The 23,828-nt window shown below is 36.1% G+C and overlaps 2 protein-coding genes, 1 long non-coding RNA gene and 1 other non-coding gene across 5 annotated transcripts; 3 read left to right on the top strand and 1 right to left on the bottom strand.

Annotated features, from left to right (window-relative positions):
* Positions 1-5,229: 5,229 nt before the first annotated feature.
* LOC126583918 (uncharacterized) lies at positions 5,230-11,086 on the bottom strand. 2 transcript variants are annotated; one of them, XR_007609883.1, is made up of 7 exons: positions 10,468-11,086; positions 10,204-10,317; positions 9,562-9,626; positions 8,587-8,696; positions 7,250-7,326; positions 5,943-6,009; positions 5,230-5,661 (listed from the first exon to the last, which is right to left on the bottom strand). It is a non-coding gene; the product is annotated as an uncharacterized LOC126583918 (long non-coding RNA). The 2 variants fall into 2 exon arrangements; XR_007609884.1 differs by lacking the exon at positions 5,943-6,009.
* Positions 11,087-16,384: 5,298 nt separating this feature from the next.
* TRNAN-GUU (transfer RNA asparagine (anticodon GUU)) lies at positions 16,385-16,458 on the top strand. Its single transcript has one exon. It is a non-coding gene; the product is annotated as a tRNA-Asn (tRNA).
* A 1,271-nt stretch (positions 16,459-17,729) lies between these two features.
* On the top strand, positions 17,730-19,927 carry LOC126583888 (trihelix transcription factor ASIL2-like). The gene is made up of 2 exons (XM_050248433.1): positions 17,730-18,598; positions 19,270-19,927. The coding sequence occupies exons 1-2, from the start codon at positions 17,936-17,938 to the stop codon at positions 19,663-19,665; spliced, it is 1,059 nt and encodes a 352-aa protein (XP_050104390.1). The 5' UTR covers positions 17,730-17,935; the 3' UTR covers positions 19,666-19,927.
* A 2,611-nt stretch (positions 19,928-22,538) lies between these two features.
* On the top strand, positions 22,539-23,391 carry LOC126583909 (beta-glucosidase 26-like). Its single transcript, XM_050248456.1, has 3 exons — positions 22,539-22,895; positions 22,989-23,104; positions 23,203-23,391. Exons 1-3 carry the CDS (start codon positions 22,671-22,673, stop codon positions 23,360-23,362), a joined length of 501 nt encoding a protein of 166 aa, XP_050104413.1. The 5' UTR covers positions 22,539-22,670; the 3' UTR covers positions 23,363-23,391.
* The last annotated feature ends 437 nt before the right edge of the window (positions 23,392-23,828 follow it).

Genomic DNA, 23,828 nt, shown 5'->3' with positions numbered 1-23,828 from the left:
GATTCTGTGATCGTGACCATTCATCGTATATCATGTGGTCAGAAATTATTTCAAAATTTAAAATTTAAAATTAAATATAAATAGTACCTAACGAAAGCTGACCGCACGATGTACAATGAATGACCACGCTAGATTCTTTTCCTATAACGAGAACCCTTTATAATTGTTCCTTTGGACCTACCGTGGGCTATTTTCTATGTTGAGAGATCGACACGTGACAAGGAGTTGACGTTTAGACCAAACTTGCCTCTTAGAATTTTGTGCCAAAGAGCTCTCAAGCCTAGCACTTGGTTGAAGTAGTCTGAAAGTAGTTTAAACTGAGCGCTCTCTTCTTTTAGTGGCCAGGTTTTGACAATTCAATAACTCGAGCGCTCTGGTTACGATCACCCCTGATGAGGAGCTCAGTGTTGAAAACTTTTGGGCTGATTTTGTGGGCTTGGTAACTTGGCCCTTTGTTCTTGTGAGTGTTTATGGACTTCCCCAAGCAAGAGGCGCAGAGGAGGATGGCTATATATTATTTTAATATGACAACAAAGGGTCATGTGTTAACATACATAGAGTGAAATTGAAAAACCATTACTAGATGAGGAATCTGTTACCCAACGGGTTTGGTTACGGAGAATACCTGTTTGGGTTTTTTACGGTTTCGGGTACAGGGAAAACAAACGGGTTTGGTTATAGGGATGGCACATCCGAACCCAATCCGCCCCATTGCCATCCCTACTCTTGCACAAGTCGGCACCAATCGAGTGAATTGAAGAAGATGAATGGTCAAAAATTAACAAGGATGCGTAAAAGGTAAAAATAAATGTGTGAATAGCACTTTCTTATGAGAAAGAGAAAGAAAAAAAAAAGTAAAAAAGGGAAGAAAAAAAAACATTAATTTGCTGTTTGTTTTTAGAGGCCCACACGGGTGGGTTGCTACTTGTTGATTATTGAGCCCATACATATTGTTTTTGAGAAGGGTTGTTTTTGTTGAATGTGTATGCATAACTTTTCTTGCCATGTTAGCCTAATAAAGCTTGTTTTTCTATGTTTGCTTAAAGGAGTTTGTCTTGTCGTGTCCACCTAGCGGAGTTTGTCTTGTCGTGTCTATCTAATGTAGTTTGCATCCACATCTGCTTGTTGGCGAACTCATGACGTGTACCGCCATTAGTTTGACGGGGTTGTGTTAGAATTTATTAGGTTTATTTAGGAAATTAATTATAGACTTGATTTAATTTTATATTAGGGGGTTTTTGGTATTTATGCATTAGGATTTCTTAGGTTTATGTTGCTATAAATACAGGTTGTAATTTAGTTTGAGAGAATAAGACAATCACGATGTAGTCTTATTGATTTTGTAGCCATTTTGGCATTCTTGTTTATTTAATAATATTCTTACTTTCGTACTTTGTTGTTCGTCCGCTTGTTTGTTCATTCGTATGTGAACTCTGATTTTCAACTAGATTAAACTAAAAGGCTCTTAATTTTAAATTTGTCAAGATTTTCACAAGACTCAACTTTATCCCATATATTTATTAGCTGTTGATCAGTTTCTTTCCTTAAGTCTACTCGAACTCAATTAGACATTACGTCCGCTCCATGTCATGGAAAGTCACCAATTTCTCTTGTTGTATTATACACACTTTTTGTCTTCACGATGGTATTGGCTTCTCACTTTCGGTTATCTTGGTTTTATTTGTTTCACTTTTCTTCTAAAGAAAAGACTTCAATTAAAAAAGGGGTAAAAAGTGTTGGAAAGGGGTAAAAAATGTTGGAAATTTTCCCAATGCCTAGTGCTACTTTTGACATCAAATTTGTGTCCTCACACTAAAGAAACCATCGCATATAACTAATCATTTTTTTATTTAACAATATATTTACAGTAAAGAGTAAAAAGGAACAAATTGATTAGACCGACTCCAAGGTGAAGCTTTATATGAAGCCTGGGTTGCGATTGCTGAGGATGGTGTTACGAGCAACAATCAACCTCTAAAAGTATTTTGGGATCGTTTCGTCGAATTGTACCAACTCAAATATCCATTGCTTACCACCGAGCAATAACCAAAGTTTGGTATTGAATCTCAATCAAGACCATTCACCTAGGTTCGGTTTTGAAATTTTTTGTTTGAATTTAAATTTTATTAGGTTAAAACATTCGTAAATATTGGGTTGGAGTTGGCATTGCTAACTCATCATTTTTACTAAATTTAAATCTAAATCATTTCACTTACATGAAGAGAAATATCACTAAATTGTAGTAATCATACTATTAAGTAGCTACAATTAATAGCACATTAGTTGTACATGAGGTATTATCTTGCCTCTTATGGTGAGAGTAGTTTTTAGTTTGAATGGGATATCTTTTTTCTTTTAAGATCATGTGTGAAGATAAGATTGTTTTATAGGCTGCACGTAAGTATTGTCGACTTGTTGGCTGTAATCGTCTTAGTCAAACACCTAAAATTATGCTTATCTTTGCCTCAGTTCATGATTGAGACATCAAAATCTAAAACAAGGGAAACCCATATAGGTTGTTTTCCTTGAGGATTTTTAACGATACATTGGTATGGCATGTATTGGTATTAAACGACTACATTGATAATGTCAAAATTTAGCCATATAAATACATAATACATATCATTACATCGATACATTGTAGAATATTTGATTGCTTTGTGGTTAAAAAGTAAATGAGTATAATATGGATTATAAATTAAAAGTAGGAGTGTGATAAATGAGTATTGTGGTAAATTTCTTAGTCCTGAGTAAAATATAGATTATAAATTAAAAGTAGGAGTTTGATAAAAAAGTTAAAATAACTCGAGCGTATGCCCTCAACCACAAGGTCAGAGGTTCAACCCCTCCTTATAGCATTATATTGTTTTACATTCGCCAGTAATATTAGTTTTTGGCTTCTGATGTACTTCACCTCCTCTGATTGTCTAGTGTAATTCAAAAGCAACGTAACATCTACCGTTCATTTGTTATACCACAAAAGATCCACAGTTTTACACGAGTAAAATGACATATTGGACCTTTGAAATCCTAATATATTCATCTTCCCATTTACTTTAGTTTACTCCAACATCTTATTCAATGTGATGGCTATTTACAAACATGGAATAGAGATGAAGTGAAAAAAAAAAAAAAAAACCCCAAGAATAGAGTGAGGGCTTTTAATTTGTCTTTATGTGCAGACATTGAAATATATAAAAGTTCTAAATACGATTATCTATCTCTATAACAGCTTGCGCATACAATCCTTATGAATTGAAACCACATACTCCAAATGATATCGGATCATAGGAAACAAAACCACATTACATACAACATGCATGAGTTGACACCATATTTGCGTCTTAAATCTTCTAACAGAAGATGACACACATTTGCATAAGTCCATTCCACTAAGTTAGGCTCGAGTTTAGACCAAACCTCATTATTGCATGAATGTTTCTTTTGGTCGAAAACAAAATAAATGTAAGGATGCCAACAGGGCGGATTGCGTCAAACGTAGAAGCTCTCAAATTTTGACGAAGCAAAATAGATTTTTGTTGCTTATTAATGAATTATAAGATTTTATGAACAAAGAGCAAAATGCCTTACTAGTTAACAAACGAACAAAAACTAAAAAACTAAAATTTAACTGAAACAAACAAATAAACATCCGACTTGTTTATAAGTTGATGCAGACGATGAATCATGTTGTCAATCTTCTTCTTCCACCTCTAAAGAGGTTTATGGGTGCTGGACTGCAGGCTTGCATAGAGAGGCTGCATGTTTGATAATGTTATTGTTAACCATGGAGAAATGGTGCTAGTTTGAATTGTCTCTGGGATGCTGCTTCCGAAATACTGCTGGATTCTATCATTTTTCTAAAATTAACTGCATTCTAAATCATAAGAAAATCAATCAAATTTGTACTTTTTTTTTTTTACAAATTGGGTCTGAAATGCCTTGTAAAACTAAAATAGCAATGCCGAGAAGTTGCAACTTAATCGGTAAAAGAGAAGGCTGGTTTACCTTTGAAAATTTCTTTTGAGAGAATAGAAAACTTAAATAAGAAAGCTTCAAGGGCAACCGGTACATTGTTAACGCTCAAATATAGGAGGTCAACAAAGGACTAGTGTGACAACCCTTTGTCACTGTCGATGTGCTAGCAGTGCAAAAACAACAAATTTAAGTAGTTCATCTCAAAAATCCAACCTCTTCTTTGGGTTATCCCTCCTCTTCTATACCTTGCCTCAGTCCAAAAAGTCTTGGGCTTTTAAGTCTCGGACAGCAAGCTATCCCTTCTATGAGCGGCTAACATGTGGAGCGGAGTTAACATCCAAGCATGTCTACTTTTTGGGTTAGGGTTGGGTTCAAAAAACCGAAAACCAAATAAAATCGAACCAAACACTGAACCGAAACTGAAAAAAATCAAACCGAAAAAAAAAAAAACCAAAACCGAAGTAAAGAAACCGAACCGAAATCTATGATTTTTTTTTTTTTTGGTCAACAGCCAGCCATCCCATTGTTTTCCAGAGTTTCTGCAATTGTGGCAATAGGCATTTGCAAAGTAGAGAGCTCCACCTTGTGCTATTGCATACACCTCTGCAAATCAATAAAGCGCCATATAAGCATATATATATACACATATATTCGTATATAGGCAGAGAACTTTTAGAACTCTCAACTCTCCCCCAGCAGCTGCTTGTGAATATTTAAATTTTAAAAAATAATTTTCAGATTTAAGGCGGTCGTAAAGTAGTCATAACGAATACTCCCTATAATTGTTCCCTGTGACTTACCGTGGGCTATCTTCTATGTTGATGATCCGCACATGGCACGGGGTTTATGTTTGGACTAGACTTGCCTCTTAGAATTTGTGTCGGAAAGCTGTTAGGCCTGACACTTGGTTGAAGCAGACGGAAAGTACTTGGCTCAAGTGCTCTCTTCTTTTGATCAGTGGTAAGGTTTTGTGACAATTCAATGACTTGGGCGCTCTGGTTTCGACCATTCATGATGCAGCGCTCGGTGCTGAAAACTCATAGGCTGATTTTGTGGGCTTAGTAGCTTGGCCCATTGTTCATGTGGGTGTTCGTGGACTTCCTCAAAAAGACGCAGAGGATCATAGATATACATTATTTTGATAGGGCAACCAAGGGTCCATGTTAACATACAAAAAGAGTGAAATTGGAACGTCTGCCCTGCACAAGTGGGCACCAATCTAAAACTAGATACATTTAGAACTAACGAGAAAATATACCCGCGCGTTGCTGCGGGAACATGTTGTTTCAGGTGTAATCGGATGAATAAAACACATTTAAGTTGAATAAATTCAACACAATTATGAGCAAACAATTTTTTTTATATACATTCAAGTGAGCTGGCATATAAACACATTGTACAATGAGTGGGAAGAAACTGAACGTCTTTGATTAGAAAGAGATGGTTTCCAAAAAAGTTCTCAAGTAATATACTCTCCTTAGCATGACCTCTCAATCCCCTCTTTATCTCCCTAGAATCGTACAACAACCCATAAATATGGTGCCCCTTTAAAATCCAAGAATACATTAAAAATTCAACAATACAGTTACAAAATCTCTATAAATGAACATACCTCAAAAAGCCAACGGCCCAAGTGACACTGCATGCACTCACATATACTGCATACACATACGCTCACGCACACTGAAGAATGAACGCATTATATTCAGTTAGCACCATTCAACTTTAAAAGCAGTGAGACCTTCCAAAGGCACGGCCTAATATCCCTCGCCCTAATATCCCACCTGCAAAATCTGAACACTCTGACCTTTCCCTAGCTAGCTAGAAATTTTTATCACCCTCCAATCCCATTTCATTCCAAGTCCATTACAAAAATGGGACAACAAACTCATAACAAAAATACAATGTAAAAACCATCCCAAATCAGCAAGAATAAAGCGAAAAGAAAAAAACACATCATATACCTTTAACACAGCAGCTTGAAAAAACCCCAACAAAAAATTACAAATTCTGAAAGGCATCGTTTCTTAACTGAAAGAAAAAAAACGTATCACCCATCCGCAACAACAAATCGACCAAACACAGAAAACTCAATTAAAACAGCATTTAGAAGCACTATAAACCCAAATTATCATTGTGATCAATTGTTTGTTTATGATAACTATCTATTTTTGAAGCTCTCACTAATTAGTTCTTGGTTGTAGACTAAGAAAGACACGATGGGCATACACAATTAGAAGCTCTAGGCAAACTTGAATTCAGGAGACGGTTTCTGATATTGCTCTCACTAATCAGTCCTTGGTTGTAGACCAAGAAAGACACTATGGGCACACACAATTAGAAGCTCTAGGAAAACTTGAATTCAGGAGACGGTTTCTGATATTGCTCTCACTAATCAGTCCTTGGTTGTAGACCAAGAAAGACACTATGGGCACACACAATTAGAAGCTCTAGGAAAACTTGAATTCAGGAGACAGTTTCTGATATTAAATTACGCCGGAGGGTGTGTAAAAGTTGGACTGTGGCTTATTTGGTTCTACTTCTGAATTGCTTCTTGATTAAACTGTTTACTGAGCTGCTTTTAGGTGTCTTTTTCACATGCTTTTTTCTCTCAAAATTTATAGAAATATGAAAATGATCATCACAAATTTCAAAACCTGCATTAACCGAAATTAAAAGGAAATAGACACAAGAGTGTTTGCAAGATGAGAGAAGGGAAACAAAAGGGAAATGGTGCATTTGAACAGAATGATGACAATTTAAAACTTTAATTATGAAAATGCATAATTTTCATGTGTTAAATGAATGAGTTATTTTAGGATTACAATGGCAAGCTTTCGGATTTCGAACTTGCGAAGGGTGATAAAACTCATGTTTCGACACGAGTCGTGGGAACCTATGGTTATGCATCCCCAGAGTATGTGATGACTGGTGAGTGTGTGCGTGTGTGTTCTGTAACCATCAGTTCATCATATATCAATATAGCACACTCCAATTCAACCTATCCAATTCAAAGTAGCACATCTCTAATTCAACATATCCAATTCAAATTAGCACATATCCAAATTCCAATTCAATAAACCACATATCCAAATCAATTCAAACTAAATACCTAACATTCAATCACATATCCAATTCAAACTACATGGCTAATATTCAATAACATGTCCAATCTTTTAGCACATTTACAAAACAGATTTAGAACACTATAAAGTCTACTGAGCAGCAGAACCTAAACATAAAAATCCAACACAAAGACAAAGCAGCATACCGGTTATCTATCTTGTATGCTCTTTTCAGCTGGATCTTAACTCGTTTGAAAACTTGTCCTATGTGCTCTGTTGCACCCTGCAAATTTGTTAACTCAACTTAATAAGTAACACGCTAATTCTTTTTTAGCCAAAACTAAGCCGAAAATTGTCAATCCCATAAAAAAGCTGCACCTTTTTCACTGTATTTTTCCAGACTTTAATCACAAAGAATCGGTCAAAGCGAGGGAAATTATGTTGATGTTTCATCTAATCGCCAAATACTGAATAAGGTTCTCAAGGTTTTTCATTGAAAAATTGACACAGTTTAAAGGCATTACTCTAAAGATGCTTTGCAAGTATGAAAACGTGACCAAGTTGATATCAATCACAAATCCAAATGAATGTTAAATAATGAAGCAAAACACTAAAACGAACAGGGTTTAAGAGGTTTAAAAACTGTGCGTTAAACCTAATAGCATATTCTCAAGAGCTTCATAGAGAGCTCTTTTGTTTCTCTTTGTCAACCACTGCAAGGATTGCAATTCAAATTTAATCAAAATAATTCATTTCGCATTCATAATAAACCCGAAAGTGACTTGATAAGATGAAATTAACCCAATTACGTGTGAAAGGAAACCTTTCCAATTAAATGAATGAAATATTTGATGTGGATCAAAACCAAAACCAAATGAAAACAAATATCGACAACTGCCCAAGTTGGTGTTTGCCCCAAAGGTCTTCCTCCTCCTCCTCCTCCTCCTCCTCCTGCCATCCTTTAATTGAAACCCTAATTTTCCTTACTACTAAATAATGCTATTTTCAATCTATTTCTTTCGGTGTGTAAACTTTACTAATTCTCGATAATTTTCAATCACTTCCACTGTAATTAAAATAAGTACTGAGTATATACACACTCATAAAAACACAAAATTCAGTTTTCCATTCTAAAAAATGAACGAAAGCACATACTCCAAGTCAATGTTCCTACTGTATTCATTAATCCAACGATGCATCAAATATAAAAATTAAATTATACCTCTAATTTATAACCTTTTGATCTTGCTTCATCTGCAGCTAAACCAAAATTTGGACAATCCCCAATATAATTCCGTTAAAATCCACATAGCAACACCATGTAAGAATCATATTGGGTGTCTACACCCACACTTATCAATGTACACATAAATTTGAAATCTGAATCACTTGGGCTTCAAAAATATTTGCACAGAAATTCGAAAGAAGATGGAACAAAAATTATGACATCAAAGAAGGCCAAAAGTCTTTGTATTCAAGCATTTAATACTCTACAGAAATTAACTAAACACAGCCACATTGAATACCAAACCCACTTACTTACCATCTTATCCAACTCTTATTTCGTAAATTTTTCTGGTAAAGAAGCGTAGTTTATCTTGAGCTCTGCAATAGAATAATTCAATTCTTCTTCATTGCTTTTTAATAGGATCCCTACAATCAAACAAACATAATTACTCTAGTAAATAACTTCAATTTAAAATGCAAAGATATAACAGAAAGGAAAGTGATTAATTAAAAAATAAAACTGTTAAAACAACATACTGATACACTTAACATGCCAATTTATATACTATATAACAATACTAAATCAATTAATTTATAAAGATTAGAAATGGATTACAAAAAGCAGAAATCTTATTTGGCATGTATGAAAATGATACACACATTCTTAGCCAATCAGCATGAAAAAGGTGTAGAAAACTAATTTAATTTGTTAACTTGGGACAACTGGAGAGATGAAAGAACTCTTTAGTTTTTACTATAAGTACGACAACCATGTGATTTCATTGTTTATTGGGATTGATGTGTGTCATTAGGATTGCCAAAATTAGTGATCTTAGAGTTTGGCAGCCAATGACCGAATTGGACTCAAGTTTATCAACATTTGATTCAACTAAACTAAATTGGATACGCTCATTAGCATAGAAATATGTATGCCATATGACAATATTGAATCAAGTTATTTGCAAAGATTTAAAATGCAATGTAAAAAGGAAAAAATTTATTTTATATGTAATAAAATGATTAACAAATTTTTTATTGAGCAGTATAAAAAAGGTATTAAAAACTAACCTAATTTATTAAGTTTGGAAAAATTGGACAGATAAAAGAAAGCTTTTAATCCTTACTATAACTAAAATAACTATGTTATTTCATTATCAAATAGGATTCATACGTGTAATCAGGGTTAAGAAAATCACTGATTAAAGAATCTGCCAGAAATCATCAAATTGGACTTGAACTTACGAATTTCTGATTCAAATAAACTAAGAAAAGGAGTTGGAATCAAACTAACCTCTGTTTTCTATATGCAGCAAACTACATCTTGTTTTTGCCCTTGTTAACAACATATCTTTCACTCTGTACACACCAAAAAACAGTAAACACCTCATTCATTACTAACAGCCATTTCAATCAATTAATTATTTAGACAAATTTTTCAACGATTCCGAAGCTCAGACAAAAATTGCATGAGAAAATTGAGATTATATGCAATTGGATGTCAAAGAACCTGAAAATACCATATATCCAATATTTAGTGCTTACACCTAAAAACTAATCTTTATATATACTTTAAAATAATACAGATCAATGTAATCTAAAACATTGGAAATGCATATCAGTCCAAGCCAAGGTCTCAAGTTCTCAGAGTGGGGAATTACTGATTAGAACAGTTAATTCTCTGCTCCTTTTTGGGTATGAACTAATTAGCATAGTAGCCATAAAAATACCAAACAAAAGCTCAATAATTTATGCAATTTGGTCAAATTTTATACAATTTCTAGCAAAACCCAAAACTCAATAATACAAAAGGAACCCAATAGATGATTAAAGCAATTTTATACACAACTTATGCAAGTCCAAAGAAACGCATTTGATCAAACTTACTGAATACTGAAGAAAAAAAATTACAATCAAAGTACGGATTAATAACTACCTCAACAACTAACAGAGCCAAAGCCAAACCCTAGAGCTTCGAAGGGCAGAGACGATCACAGAGACAAGAATAGTCCTTATTCCTTCCCACTGCCGCTGCTGCCACTTTCTCTCTCTAAAAACCAATTGGAAATTGTTTATAAAGAGACAGAGAGGAAAGGGCTATGATGATTGGATGAAAGAAGCATGAAAAACTAAAAGACATGTAAGCTTGAATTCGAGTCCCAAATTGAAAATATAAGGGAGGAGTGTAAGGGTGGCTTACCAAGGTCAGGAGAGGTGAGTCTCGTAGGAGAAGTCGACGAACAGTGGCAGGAGCCAGTGCACAGTGAAAGGCCTCACCTGTGTCTCCTGAGCAGAACAGAGTGAGTGATAGTGGTTCTGTGAGATGGAGCGAATGGTGGTGGTGCTGTAGTCATGTTTTGCCGGAAAATGGAGGCGTTGGTGCGCCTCGGTGTTTACAGAGAAAAGAAAGGGGAGTCCAGGGAGCTAGTGGTTATTTGATGGAGTTGAGGCTCGCCAGAGTGGCGAGTTGTGATGTGGACTCAGGCCTCTCGGCCTCTGGGTTTTACGGAGAAGGGGAAGATGGTTTAGGGTTGAGAGAGATGGAGGGACGGCTAGGTTTTAGAAAAGATGAAGAAGAATGGGGGTGAGTGGCGATGGGGCTACAGGTTGAGGGAAATGAAGAGAGAGCAAGAAGAAGTCGAAGGCAGTGAACCCTACGGACAAATTTACCCTTCTAAGTTCTAATAATTACCCTTCCAACCCAGCCCAAATCTGATGGGTTCCTTGTAAATCAGGTGAAATCAAGTGGCAAACAATTGACTGTAGCCATGAACAGTAAGGAACAGTGCCAATTGCAATGCTTTCTTTAGACTAAAGTAATTTGATGTCCAAAATTAGCTAGAGTATCAACTTAAAAGTTTGCTTCCCTAATGGCTGCACTACAGTAGGAAATTACTAGAATTATGAAACCTTTTTTTGAAAAAATAAAAATAAAAAATCCAAGCTTTGTAAGCAACTTTGGGCAATTTCTGAACTGTTAATGCATGTAACTCAGAATGCATGAACTATCTAATTTCATGATTGACATTAATAAAACTTATGAGAATATTAAATTAAAATGTTTGGTTGCAAATATTTGTCTATGTGGTTGTCCGTATTCGTAACCAATTGTGTGGTTAATCTGTTATATATTAATCGTTGATGTAAAGTAGAGACACTTGAGCTTCTCTTCCAATTTACTCTTACCCTATATAAGGGGGGTTGAATGATAATAAAATGGGAGTTTTAACGAAAAACCCGTGATATTGTTCACTTTAACGAAAAATCACATTTTTACACTAAAAGTCAATTATGGTACTATTCACTTTACCCTTTATTCTGTTATCGTTAAAACTCAAAGTTTTCAAGCCATTTTCATTAGTTTTCCCTAATAAAAGTAGAATATCTGACACACTCCGACTCGGGATGTCCACTAGGACTCCGAATCGAGTTGTGCTGGGTGACACCTGGAATGTGACGAAGTCATAAGGTGTGATGGTATGGAAAAATGTGAACAAATTTAAACCTAAAAGTGCCTAAGAACCAAGAGTGCGCTGGTGAGAGGGAATGAACCCACTTCATACGTGACGTTAGAGCATAAGTAAGTACAGTAGAGTGGGTTGAGAATCATACCATTGAAAGAAATCTCCAATACTACGATTTGTCACGAATCCTCGTCGATAAGAAAGCTTAACTAATAAACCTAGAGGGTGAAAACAAAACAAGGGTGAGTGGCCCTAAAAATAAAATTTTAATGGAAACCTTATAAAACGTTATAACCCCTCGTTGCAACACCTGTATAGTTTCCAGAAAATCATACCACGTATCCATGTGAAATTAAAAGTATATCAATAGTAATTCCATAAATATACCACGACACAACATCTCATCAGCAATATAAATAATCATGTACTCAATAATCTATATTAGCACGCAAGTCAAAGTTACCTAATGTAACTTGTACGATTGCACCCATAACTCATCAATCAATGCTAGCACATAAGTTGAAGTCACCTATAGTGACCTGTACGACTTACCCATATCCCATCAATCAATACTAGCACATAAGTCGGAGTCACCTATAGTGACCTGTACGACTTACTTATATCTCATCAATCAATGCTAGCATATAAGTTGGAGTCACCTATAGTGGCCTGTACGACTTACTCATATCTCATTAATCAATTCTAGCATATAAGTCGAAATTACCTATAGTGACCTGTACGACTTACTCATATCTCATCAATCAATGCTAGCACATAAGTCGGAGTCACCTATAGTGACCTGTACGACTTACCCATATCTCATCAATCAATGCTAGCACATAAGTCGGAGTCACCTATAGTGACCTGTACGACTTACCCATATCTCATCAATCAATCAATGCCAGCACATAAGTTGGAGTCATTAATATAGCTCATCTACCAATTCCTGCACACGAGTCGAAACCACCTAAAGTGGTCTGTACGATAGGCTAGGTGTAAATAAATACGCTCAAGTGCTACGATCACGTGAAGGTTATGCGAAGTATTGTAAGTTTCCTACGAGTCGGAACCACCTAATGTGGTTTGTATGACAGACTAGCACCTACCTTGGATCTAAGGTGAGCATGTGGTGCAGGAGGTAAACAATCACGTGAAGGCTAGGCCCTATCCTCGGGCGAAGCACTAACACCGGAGTGCAGGACAATGAGCTATAAATACATCTCAACACAATCATACTCACTACCATCAAGATACTCACCTGAAACTTACATAGCATCCACAGCGTCATTTGGCATAACCACTTTAACATCCCACATTCTTAATCGGAACTATACCCAGTGATAGACCAGAATAAATCAAGGTTAATCTCTACGTTGTTAACCATCATAACTTCTTTCTTTAAATAAATCAAGTACCATGTTAAATTCAGATTGTTTTATGGCTGCAACTAACTGTCTTGTTAGATTTCCTACGTACCTTCAAATGAGATCAAGCCATTCGTAGTTCAACTTAGTACGTCAAAGCATTCATAGTCATTATATATAGGAAACATGCATATAAATATGTCATAATGTAATCTAACACTCAACCATATCAAAGTATCTTAGACTATATAAATATATGTATGACATGGTATACATATGCATAAATTAAACTAAAAGCGTTTGCAGAATTATCAATCACATATATATATATATATATATATATATATACGATAAAAGGAAAAGACCCACTCACCTGAGGTCCGCACTACGACTCCCTAGCATGCATATCAAGACATCACGAACCAATGTCGCCTAGAACAATTATCAAATCACATCTCAGAGTTCTTACCGATAGAATACATAATTTACAGAAAAAACGCATCCCTACGTAATTCACTCTGGAAGATCTGCATCACGGATTTCCGATCCGTTACTTCCAAAGATTCACATTATGTTCCTAGAACCACGTCCTAATATTTCATTATGATCCAACAGTCGGATCTTCGCCAATTGCCAAAACCAAGTGGCGATCAACATTTTATTTTATGAACTTACAAATCCAATCCGGGAAGATTCATACGTCAGATTCCCGATCCATAAGTTTCTATGGTCCTCAAATATTACGTACTATAATGTATTAAAGTTTGGTGACGATCCAACGGTCGGATCGCTGATTCACACTTTTACCAAATAACGTGACGTAGAGAATTTAGGTTCCAACCATCAACCTAAGTCATACAGTTACCAAGACTCAACTCAAGTCATCTAATTTAGCCTAAGAATGACATCGACGTGGGCAGCGGTCGGCCGCCCCGACTCGCCGGAAAATCCAACTATTTCTAAAAATTACCAAATTTTACAGAAATGAAAATCTTAATGAGTAGAACAAGTTTTATACCTGTGGCTAAGTCCAATTTAGCCAAGAAATTCACTCAAACCCGCCGGAAACCCTAAGATGGGTGTTATTCGATTCGACTTCCTCGATGTTCCAACACCCCTACAATTGCTTGGGTCTTGTTCCTGGGTCCAAGAGGAGTTGATTATGGGTGGTGGTGGGTGGTGAAACTCACTGGATCAGAGGAATCACCGTCGACCACCTCTGGTGCTCCGCTGATGTTCTTTGCGTTTTTGGGCCTAAAACTCTTCAATCTTGAGCGAAGGTGAAAGAAGAAAGATTGGGGAAGATGTGGCAGGTGGTGGATATGGTTTTCCATGAAACAAAATGGCAGAAATTGGCCAGATTTTGATCGGTTTGGGTGTGCGGGTGCACTACCCGACGAGAAGGTTTCTTCTCTTTTCTTTTTTTTCCTTCTCCCTTCCTGATTAGTTCTCCTTTTCCTCTCTTAAAATTGATTGGTTACCACTCCCACATGGTGGGAGTTTGAATTAATTTATAACTGAACTTTAAATAACCAATTTTAAATGTCTGTAACTATACCGATATAATCCGGACTCGCAAACGGCTTTCGCCTATGCGTTCGTACCAACGAGTACCACACAAATGCGTTAAGTGAATAAGTCATACGTTTCTCTACACGTTGGTCAATGAAAGTCAAAACCTTCACCTTTAGGGCATTTTCGTAAATTCATTCTTTTAAAGTTTATAAAATCGTAGAACTAGGGACGGGATGTCACACTATCACATTTCTCCTCCCAATCTCTATATTCTCTCTTGTTTCATAGTTTATTTTAAACACGTTCTTACATTTTAAGGTTGTCAAGATTTTTACAAGACCCAACTTAATCCCATATTTATTGGCAGTTGATCAGTTTCTTTCCTAAGTCTACCCGAATTCAATTAGACTATACGTCCACTCAACGTTCTTGCTGTATTATGCACATTTTTTTTTTTTTCCTTTCTTCACGATGATATTGGCTTCTCACTTTCGGTTATCTTGGTTTTATTTGGTTCACTTTTCTTCTAAAGAAAAGATTTCAATTAAAAAGGGATTAAAAAAAAAGTGTTGGAAAATTTCCTAGTGCCCTAGTGCTACCTTTGACATCATACGACTTAACAGCAAATTCGTCTTATGCTCCCTCTTAGTACAAAGTGTTATTATTTCATTAGACATTAAATTTGTGTGCTCACACCAAAGAAACCCTCGCATACATTTAATTTTTTATTTGTTTGACAACTAAGACCCAAAAGAAAAAAGAAAGATTACAAAAGAATATCACAAGGCAATGAGACCCTAATTATATTTACAACTAGCAACCAACGACAAAGAGGATGAGGGGCATACAATTATTATAAAACGATATATTTACACTAAAAAGCAAGGTGGGGGAGGGAAATAACTTGATCACTAACTTGTCATTTACAAAATTTCAATCTAAGACCATTTACTTACAAGTGAATAAAATATATAATACTAAATAGCTATATTTTATATCATATTAATTGTGCATGAGGGTGTTAATACCACATTTATGGCGAGATTATTCAAGTAGGTTTTTTTTTTTAACAAACAGTATTATCTACACTAAGGGGTGAGGATGTGGGCTAAGCCTTATGAGCCTAACCATAATAATGTGGTTCAAAACCGCATTTGGGGAGAATCAAACTTAAGATTTTTCACTTACAAGTAAAGAGAAATACCACTAAATGTAGTTTTTAATTTGTGTGGGATGCATCTTTCCTCTTTCAAGATCATGTGTGAAGATATGATTGTTTTATAGGGTGTGCATAAATATTGTAGACTTATTGGCTTTAATCGTCTTAGGCAAACACCTAACCTTATGCTTATCTTTGCCTCATGTGTATAAATTATCAATGACAACCTCCACATCAACATAATTTTAGAGTAACCTCTGCAATTTTAATTCATGAATGAGACATCAAAATTTGAAACAAGACAAACCCGTATGCCAATGTTGGGTGTGCTTGCCTTGCCTTGGAGAATTTTAACGACACATTGGTACGAAATGTGTTGGTATTTAAATGACTAGACTCAGAAAATCATAATTTAATTGTCTATCATATCATACATTGGCGCATTGTAAAATTTTCATTGGCGTTGTGAGTTAAGAAGTAAATGAGTATTGTGGTAAATTACTTAATCTTGAGTAAAATTTTCATTTGCGTTGTGAGTTAAGAGGTAAAAGAGTATTGTGGTAAATTACTTAATTTTGAGTAAACTATCGAAAAGTTGGTAAATATAACAACAAAGCTGGAATAGCTCAGTTGGCTAGAGCGTGTGGCTGTTAACCACAAGGTCGGAGGTTCGAGCCCTCCTTCTAGCGTTTGTATTGTTCTTTTTTTTATTGTTTGTTTCACTTTTAAATAATTTTTTATATTTTGACTCCAGGACTCAGTTACTCTTGAAAAGCGTCACATATGATTTGTTTGATGAAAAAATAGGACAATGTTCGCAGGAGTGGAAATTTTTGAACCAAAAGTCAATTAAAACCGACCGAACCGGTTGGCTTGGTTATTAAATTTCAATTACTGATATATTCGATTTGGTTCGGTATTAGTAACCGATTATTCAAACGTTTAAGAACCAATCTCTAAATCCATAATCAAATACCTAAAAATCAAGAATTTGATCAACTAAGGGATAATCGATTTAAGTTCTCCAATTCATTCGTTCTGCTATTTTTATTAACACCCTAAAATAAGGCTTTTACAATAAAACAAATAAAGCAAATTCAATTTAATGGCATGGTGTGGCACTGGCACACCAATGACCAGTCCCACCACCAATGGTCAGGCAGAAACAGTATGTGGTGCCGATTGAACCGTTGCTCAAAAGGGTATCATAACTTACTCAAGTGGTGATGAATCCACCAAAAGTTTAGGAAAAAAAAGGGCATAAATAAAGCAAAGGCCAAAAGGAGGAGGGCACAAAAGAGGAAGCCAAGTTTGAATGGCGGTAGCATATTGGATGGTTGATAATATTGGGTGGTGAATTGGTGATTGGGATGGAGGAGTGGGTGACAGACCCACGTGACTGACCCACCACCGCCACCATTACCACCACTCCCCTCCCCCCCCTCTCTCTCTCTCACTCTCTCTCTCTCGTAGGAATAGTGAGGGCCAAGTGGATGTCTTGGTTGGCTTCATATCAACGCTAACAGCCAAAACAACCCAACGACAACAATAAAACCAAACAAACTTACCCACAATCACACAACTCCACCCCAAAAAGTGAAAAGGAAAAGTTTACAGGTTTCCTATCATTAACTCATTTGACTAAAGTCATCCCATTTTACTTGGTTGCCCACTTTCATTAAACGTTTCCTTTTCTTTCACTTCCCTTTCTCCTCTCCTCCCTATAATGCTAGTAGGCTAATGGCTTCTCCCTTTTTATTTATATTTTGAGACTCGAACTTAAGGCCTCAGATGCAAGAAATAATGCTCTTAATCATATATAAGTAATTTTTGTGTATGTGTCAGACTGTAGTTAACAGTTAAGGATGAATGATTATAAGGAACCGCAATATTATTTAAACACAGAACTTCATGTGCATAAATAAACGTTATTAACCACTTGTGCTATAAATCTGACCCATTTCTCTCTCTCTCTCTCTCTCTTACTTTATATTGGCCATTTGTACTTACTTAGCCTTTCTTTATCCCTCTAAAATGCTAGTGGTTCTCCTCTCCCCTTACCATTTCTTGAGCTCAAACTTGTTTGGTGGGAGGAACATGTTAGCAGCTTAAACAAAAGGGTAAAATTTGTACTACAAGCATTTGGAGAGAGAGAAAGAGAGAGAGATGGACAGTGAAACAAACCAAGAAAACCCATCTCTCCCCCCAAACAATTATACCACCACAACCACCAAGGAATTAGAGTCTCCTCCGAGATCAAAACCTCCCCAACAGCCTCCTCTCGGCGGGAGCGGCGGTGACAGGCTCAAAAGAGATGAGTGGAGTGAAGGAGCAGTTTCTAGCCTCCTTGAAGCTTATGAGACCAAATGGGTTCTCAGAAACAGAGCAAAGCTTAAAGGCCATGACTGGGAAGATGTGGCAAGATACGTGTCGTCACGTGCCAACTGTACCAAGTCCCCCAAGACGCAAACTCAGTGCAAGAACAAGATTGAGTCCATGAAGAAACGGTATCGTTCTGAGTCCGCCACTGGTGATGGTTCTTCTTGGCCTCTGTATCCTAGGCTTGATCTTTTGTTGCGTGGCAGTGGGACGTCCCCAACCGCCGCGGCAGCAGCTGCTGCTGCTGTTGCTGCAACTGTACCGCCCCCGCCACTGCCACCACTACAGCTGCTTCATCCACTGCCTCAGAACGATCATCCCTTGATGCTATTGGAGCCTTCAGCACCGCCGCCACTACCGCCGCCACCACAACCTCCTGCTCCTCCGCCACTTATGGGGACTGCCCAGAATTCATTTGGATCCAATGGTGCTGATCATAGGGTGGCCAAGGTCAGTCTACACGGCACCCCCTCCCCTCCCCTGTTTTTATTTTTAATTTTGTTCTTGTTTTTAGCCATTTCCCTTAAATTATGTTTTGATTTAGCTCTCAAGTTTTGTTGAAGACAGTTGGGTTTGTAATTTTATCACTCATATATTAGGATATTAGAACCAAATATGTCCCACCATAACGCCATAGCAATCATATAATTGCATATTTTCTAAATGAACAACAACAATAACAACAACATCTTACCCCACTAAGTAGAGTTGGCTGTATGAAATTTGGAACGTCACTGAGCTTGGTTTTGCGCCAAGTCATCCATTAACATTTACAATTTTTGAAATATTTGTGACATTGAATTCACCGTAGTTAATTGTGAATGATGATTTAGATGTTGTCTCAAATGCTGGTTTGGAAAAATTAGTTAACATTCTCACTTGTAACTTGGGCATTATTTTCAAACACATGAGGTAAAAGTTCTAACAACTGTAAACCACTGAGCTCACAAGGAGGTTAATGCCAAAGTGATATACTAAACAACCCTAATCTACGTAAAAAGGGATTTGAACTTTATGTGAGGGACAATACATTGCTCCGACCAACTAGGCTAACAAAACTCTGTATTAAAACTTGTAAGTCTCACTGAGTTAATTTAACCTGTAGTCGTTTTAACATGCAGGAAGATGCAGTGGGGATGAAATTGTCAGACCATGCATCGGACAAGAACCCTTTGGAGGTAGACAGTAGCACACCAGCTCTCTACAGTGACAAGGAACAATTAAGGTCCAAAAGAATGAAGAGGAAAATGGAGAAAAAGAAGCGGCGAAGGCGGGAGGAAGTAGACGTAGCTGAGAGCATAAGATGGCTAGCAGAAGTTGTGGTAAGATCCGAACAAGCAAGAATGGACTCAATGAGGGAGATAGAGAGGATGAGAGTCGAGGCAGAGGCGAAGCGAGGAGAAATGGATCTCAAGCGTACCGAAATCATTGCGAACACGCAGTTGGAGATTGCAAGGTTGTTTGCAGCTGGTGGTGGCAAGGGGGTTGATTCTTCATTGAGAATTGGAAGAAGTTGACGGAGGGAAAAGTTGAAACTTTGAGAGTGACATAAATGTACAGAATTTATGTAGCATTGGATATTGAGAGAAAAGAAAGAAAGGAGAACTTTTGGAAGCAAAGGTAAGGGAGATCGACTAATTTTTTACCTCACTGTAATCTACATGTTCTCTCTTTCAGCTAGCAGTATCAGTGCTGAGACCTACAAAGTATTTACTTAAGTTTTCCCAAATATTGTCATTCACCTCACAATAAATAAGTAAATTTGGGCATATTTGATGAGTTGAGTGAATTATTTTTAATAAATCGAACGCCTCAATAGAATGGGAAGTGAAATCCCTACCGGCTTTCTTTTTCGGATGAAGACAAGGACTGTATTTTCATGGTCTGTCAAACACTTTCTTTAAGTTCACGGCCAGAATCAAAAGCGAAAGGCGGTACTGTGGGTTGATTGAACGGATTCACAAACATTTTATATCATGTAGTTAACATATAAATACAAAAATAAGTAAGAAATATCATAATTCATTTGTTGGTGCAATAGAAATATTCGCCTTCTTTTTTTTTTTGGGATGTTGAGTTCGAAATATGGAGCTGCCATTTTAGTCACTGATTTTTTCTTGTTTTTCAAATTTACTTCCAATCCATCTGTCTAAATGCATATAAAGTTAAAAAACTCAAGTCCCTTTGCAATCTTTTTTTTTTCAACTTCCTAATCTCTCCATTTATATCGAATGTTTAAACCAACTATCACATGGTCTTGAAGGTTGTATTTTAAGATAATCAAAACTTTGAAGTTATATTTTGCTTTTCAATAATTTTTTATTCAATGGATTATTTTAATATTCGATTCGTTAGTGTGATGTTGATTTTAGATAAAAACACAAGATAAACAATTGACGGTGGTGAATTTATTATACTCGTCAATCAAGTTTTATTATTCTTCACTCTCAATTTTAAACTCTTGACTATAAACATTTAGGGCTCGTTTTTATGTGTTTTTAAAATGACTGAAAGCGCTTTTAGAGAAAATATTTTTGGAAGCACTTTAAGTGCATTTTCTCTAAAAGCGCTTTCAGTCATTTTAAAAACACATCCAAACGAGTCCTTAGTACATTTGCGTCTAAAAACATGAAATATGTAATGTTTAAGTAGTGTTTGTATATTTATCTTCTTTTGATATTAATTTTTAATGATATCTGATGTGGAAATATAATTTTTTATTTATTTAGCAAATTCTTTTTTATACATGTCAATGACAAAGAACCAAGGATCAGAGAACTTTAGAGCCCCACTTCGAAGGCTTGCCTAGGGCCTCCAAATTCTTAAGGTTGACCCTGGTTGAAAAGACGTAGAGCGCGCAATGCATTGAACCCAAAACCACCGTAAGAAGTTTGTTGACCGCAACCAACATCATAAGTAGACGGGTAGTATGCTAAATGTGATATAAACATCAAAATTTAAATGGGTAGTATTCTAAAAATTCTCGCCTAGGCGCTCGGCGGCTGGCAACCATCCGATTAATCCCTAAGCGTTTGAAAATTAATCTGTCTATGCATCCGCCTAAGTTGCAACTCTTAGACAGAAAATATATAACTTTATTTGCATTTTTTTTTAATAAATTGTAAGAGACTTGATGAATACTTTGATGAACACTCATTATATGTTTGTTCCCCATGCTTTCAATATCTTCTAATACTTTATAATCTATTTGTCATTCTATTTTACAATTTATATATTTTAATATAATTATGTATTTTTTTTAAATATAAATAGACATTTATGTACATGTTATATAATAAATATAAGTAAAATTTAAAAAAAAAAAAATCCCTAGCTCGTGCCTAAACGCCTAAATACCGAGGCGCTAAACCGTGCGGGCCGCCTAACTAGCACCTTTTAAAACCAACATAGTAAAACGGATCTTTCATACGCGACATCATTGAAATGATATGACATTGGCCTGTTCAATTTCATGAAGGAGTAGGCAAAACCTTCTTTTATTGTTTTCGGAGTGACGTGAGAAATATGAAAGTTGGTAGTGTTATCTTAATATAAGTGGAACAACTCCACCCCCATAAGAACATTAACTACAAACACACACAAAATTGGAGTTTTAACAAAAAGTTCATGGTACTGTTCACTTTAACGAAAAATCATATTTTTTACACTAAAAAGTCAATTATGATACTATTCACTTTACCCTTTATTTTGTCCTTATCATAAAAACTCAAAGTTTTCCAACCATTTTCATTAGTTTTCCTAAAAAAAATTGAAAGTTGGCTTAACAACGTAGCTATAGTAATTAATTAGTTCCTAGTGTTAGTATTTCTCTTCACAGTTAACAGAGTTTCCAATTGAATTCTTCTTTTTTGGTTGATAAATAAAGACAATATAACATGTTTACTTATGAGATAGTGATTTTCACAAATCATTTTTAGCTTCTTATACACTCTGTTTAATCTTTGTAATTGATTATGTGTTATTATTCAACTCAATGGCTATAAATAAAGAAGAATATGCAAGGAGTTAAAAAATGTGTGTGATAATCACTCCCTTATTTATTTGGAATGATGGAAATTTCCTATTTATTATTTTGATTCATAACTGTTGAAGCGTTTATTAACCCACATAGAGTTAAAATATTTTTGAGGTTTAGTCGTCATACTCTATTTATGATTGGGGTCGTTGGCAAGCTCTCATCCACCTTTGAGGTTTAGTTGTCATCCTCAATTTAGCGTTTTATGTTAATGAAACTTATTATGATTGACAAAAAAAAGTATTAAAATCGTTAATTCAATATTAAAAAAAATCAGGAATTAGATTGATGGACAGTAAACATATCGCAGAAGTAAATACATGCTTGTTCTCCTAGATCCCATAGTGGTAACCAGTGGCGGATCCACAGTGGGGTCAATGGGGTCGCACGACCCCTTGGAAGCCATGGAAACAACCTTAGAGACCCATTGGAGCTACTGGTGCGACCCCTTGGAGCTGCTGGTGAGACCCCTTGGCTGCACACCAAATGTTCGACGAAAGGTCTGAAAGAACCAAGGATGCTGTCAAGTTCAAGGTTCGGTGCTCCAAGTACCTTTACACACTTTGTGTGTTGGGATCTCCACCTCGATGTATGGTGCCCGTCGGTCCCTGTAACTTTGGTGGTAACTCGTCCACGGAGCCTTACATTGCTGCCCATCACATCATCCTTGCTCACGCCACTGCTGTGAAGCTATATAAAGAGAGATACCAGGTTATACTTATAGAAACCACCTTCATCTCTATTCAAAGTTCAAAACTCATTGAAGGAATCTTGATAAAGTTTGTTTTGAATGTCATCTTGCAGGTAGAGCAAAATGGAGAGATCGGAATCGTCCTTGCTACTAAGTATTTTAAGCCATATTCTAATTCACAGGAAGATCAAGCTGCAGCAAAGAGACTGTTTGATTTTTATCTAGGATGGTCTGTATAACCACTAATGATAACTTTGAGAAGTCCATTAATTAATTTAATTTCATTAGCAGTTGATTAATATTAGCTTCTTGTTAAATTTGCATTAGGTTTATGGGACCATTGGTATTTGGAAATTACCCACAAAGCATGAGAGAGCTGGTGAAGGAAAGGCTGCCCACATTTTCCGCCGAAGAGAAATCTCTTGTCAGGACCTTTGAACAAGGATTTTGGAGTAGCTGGTCGCGCTATCCTACCAAGACTCGATGAAATGACGATATGCATGCCGTTTCTGTTAAAAAAAAATTGCGCGCTACGCGCGCTATTCGCGCTATTCTTATTGACCCCCCAAACATTATTTCCTAGATCCGCCACTGGTGGTAACTCATCGTTCAATATTAATCTAATAGCAAATGGTCATTTATCTTTTATTTGTACTATTTCCACTATAGTATGATTAAGATGGAATTATAGGCTCTAGATGCTAGGCACAAAGCGTTAGGCACTAGACAACTGGGTACTGCCTCAAATTAATGTTTAGACGTTTGAAAATTAAAAAAGAGCCCTTAAACCTATTGAGGCACCCACCTAGCCCGTCTAAATCAGCCTAGGTTGTAACTCACTTAGACAGAAAATAAATAATTTTCATTTTGCATTTTATTTTTTTCAATAAATTGTAAGAAACTTGTTGAATACTTAAATGAATATACATTATATGCTTGTTTCCCATGTTTTT

The sequence above is a fragment of the Malus sylvestris genome, chromosome 2 (assembly GCF_916048215.2).
Source record: "Malus sylvestris chromosome 2, drMalSylv7.2, whole genome shotgun sequence".
Classification (NCBI taxonomy): domain Eukaryota; kingdom Viridiplantae; phylum Streptophyta; class Magnoliopsida; order Rosales; family Rosaceae; genus Malus; species Malus sylvestris.
Note: the sequence above shows the minus strand (reverse complement) of the source record. Positions and strands in the feature narration are given on the sequence as shown.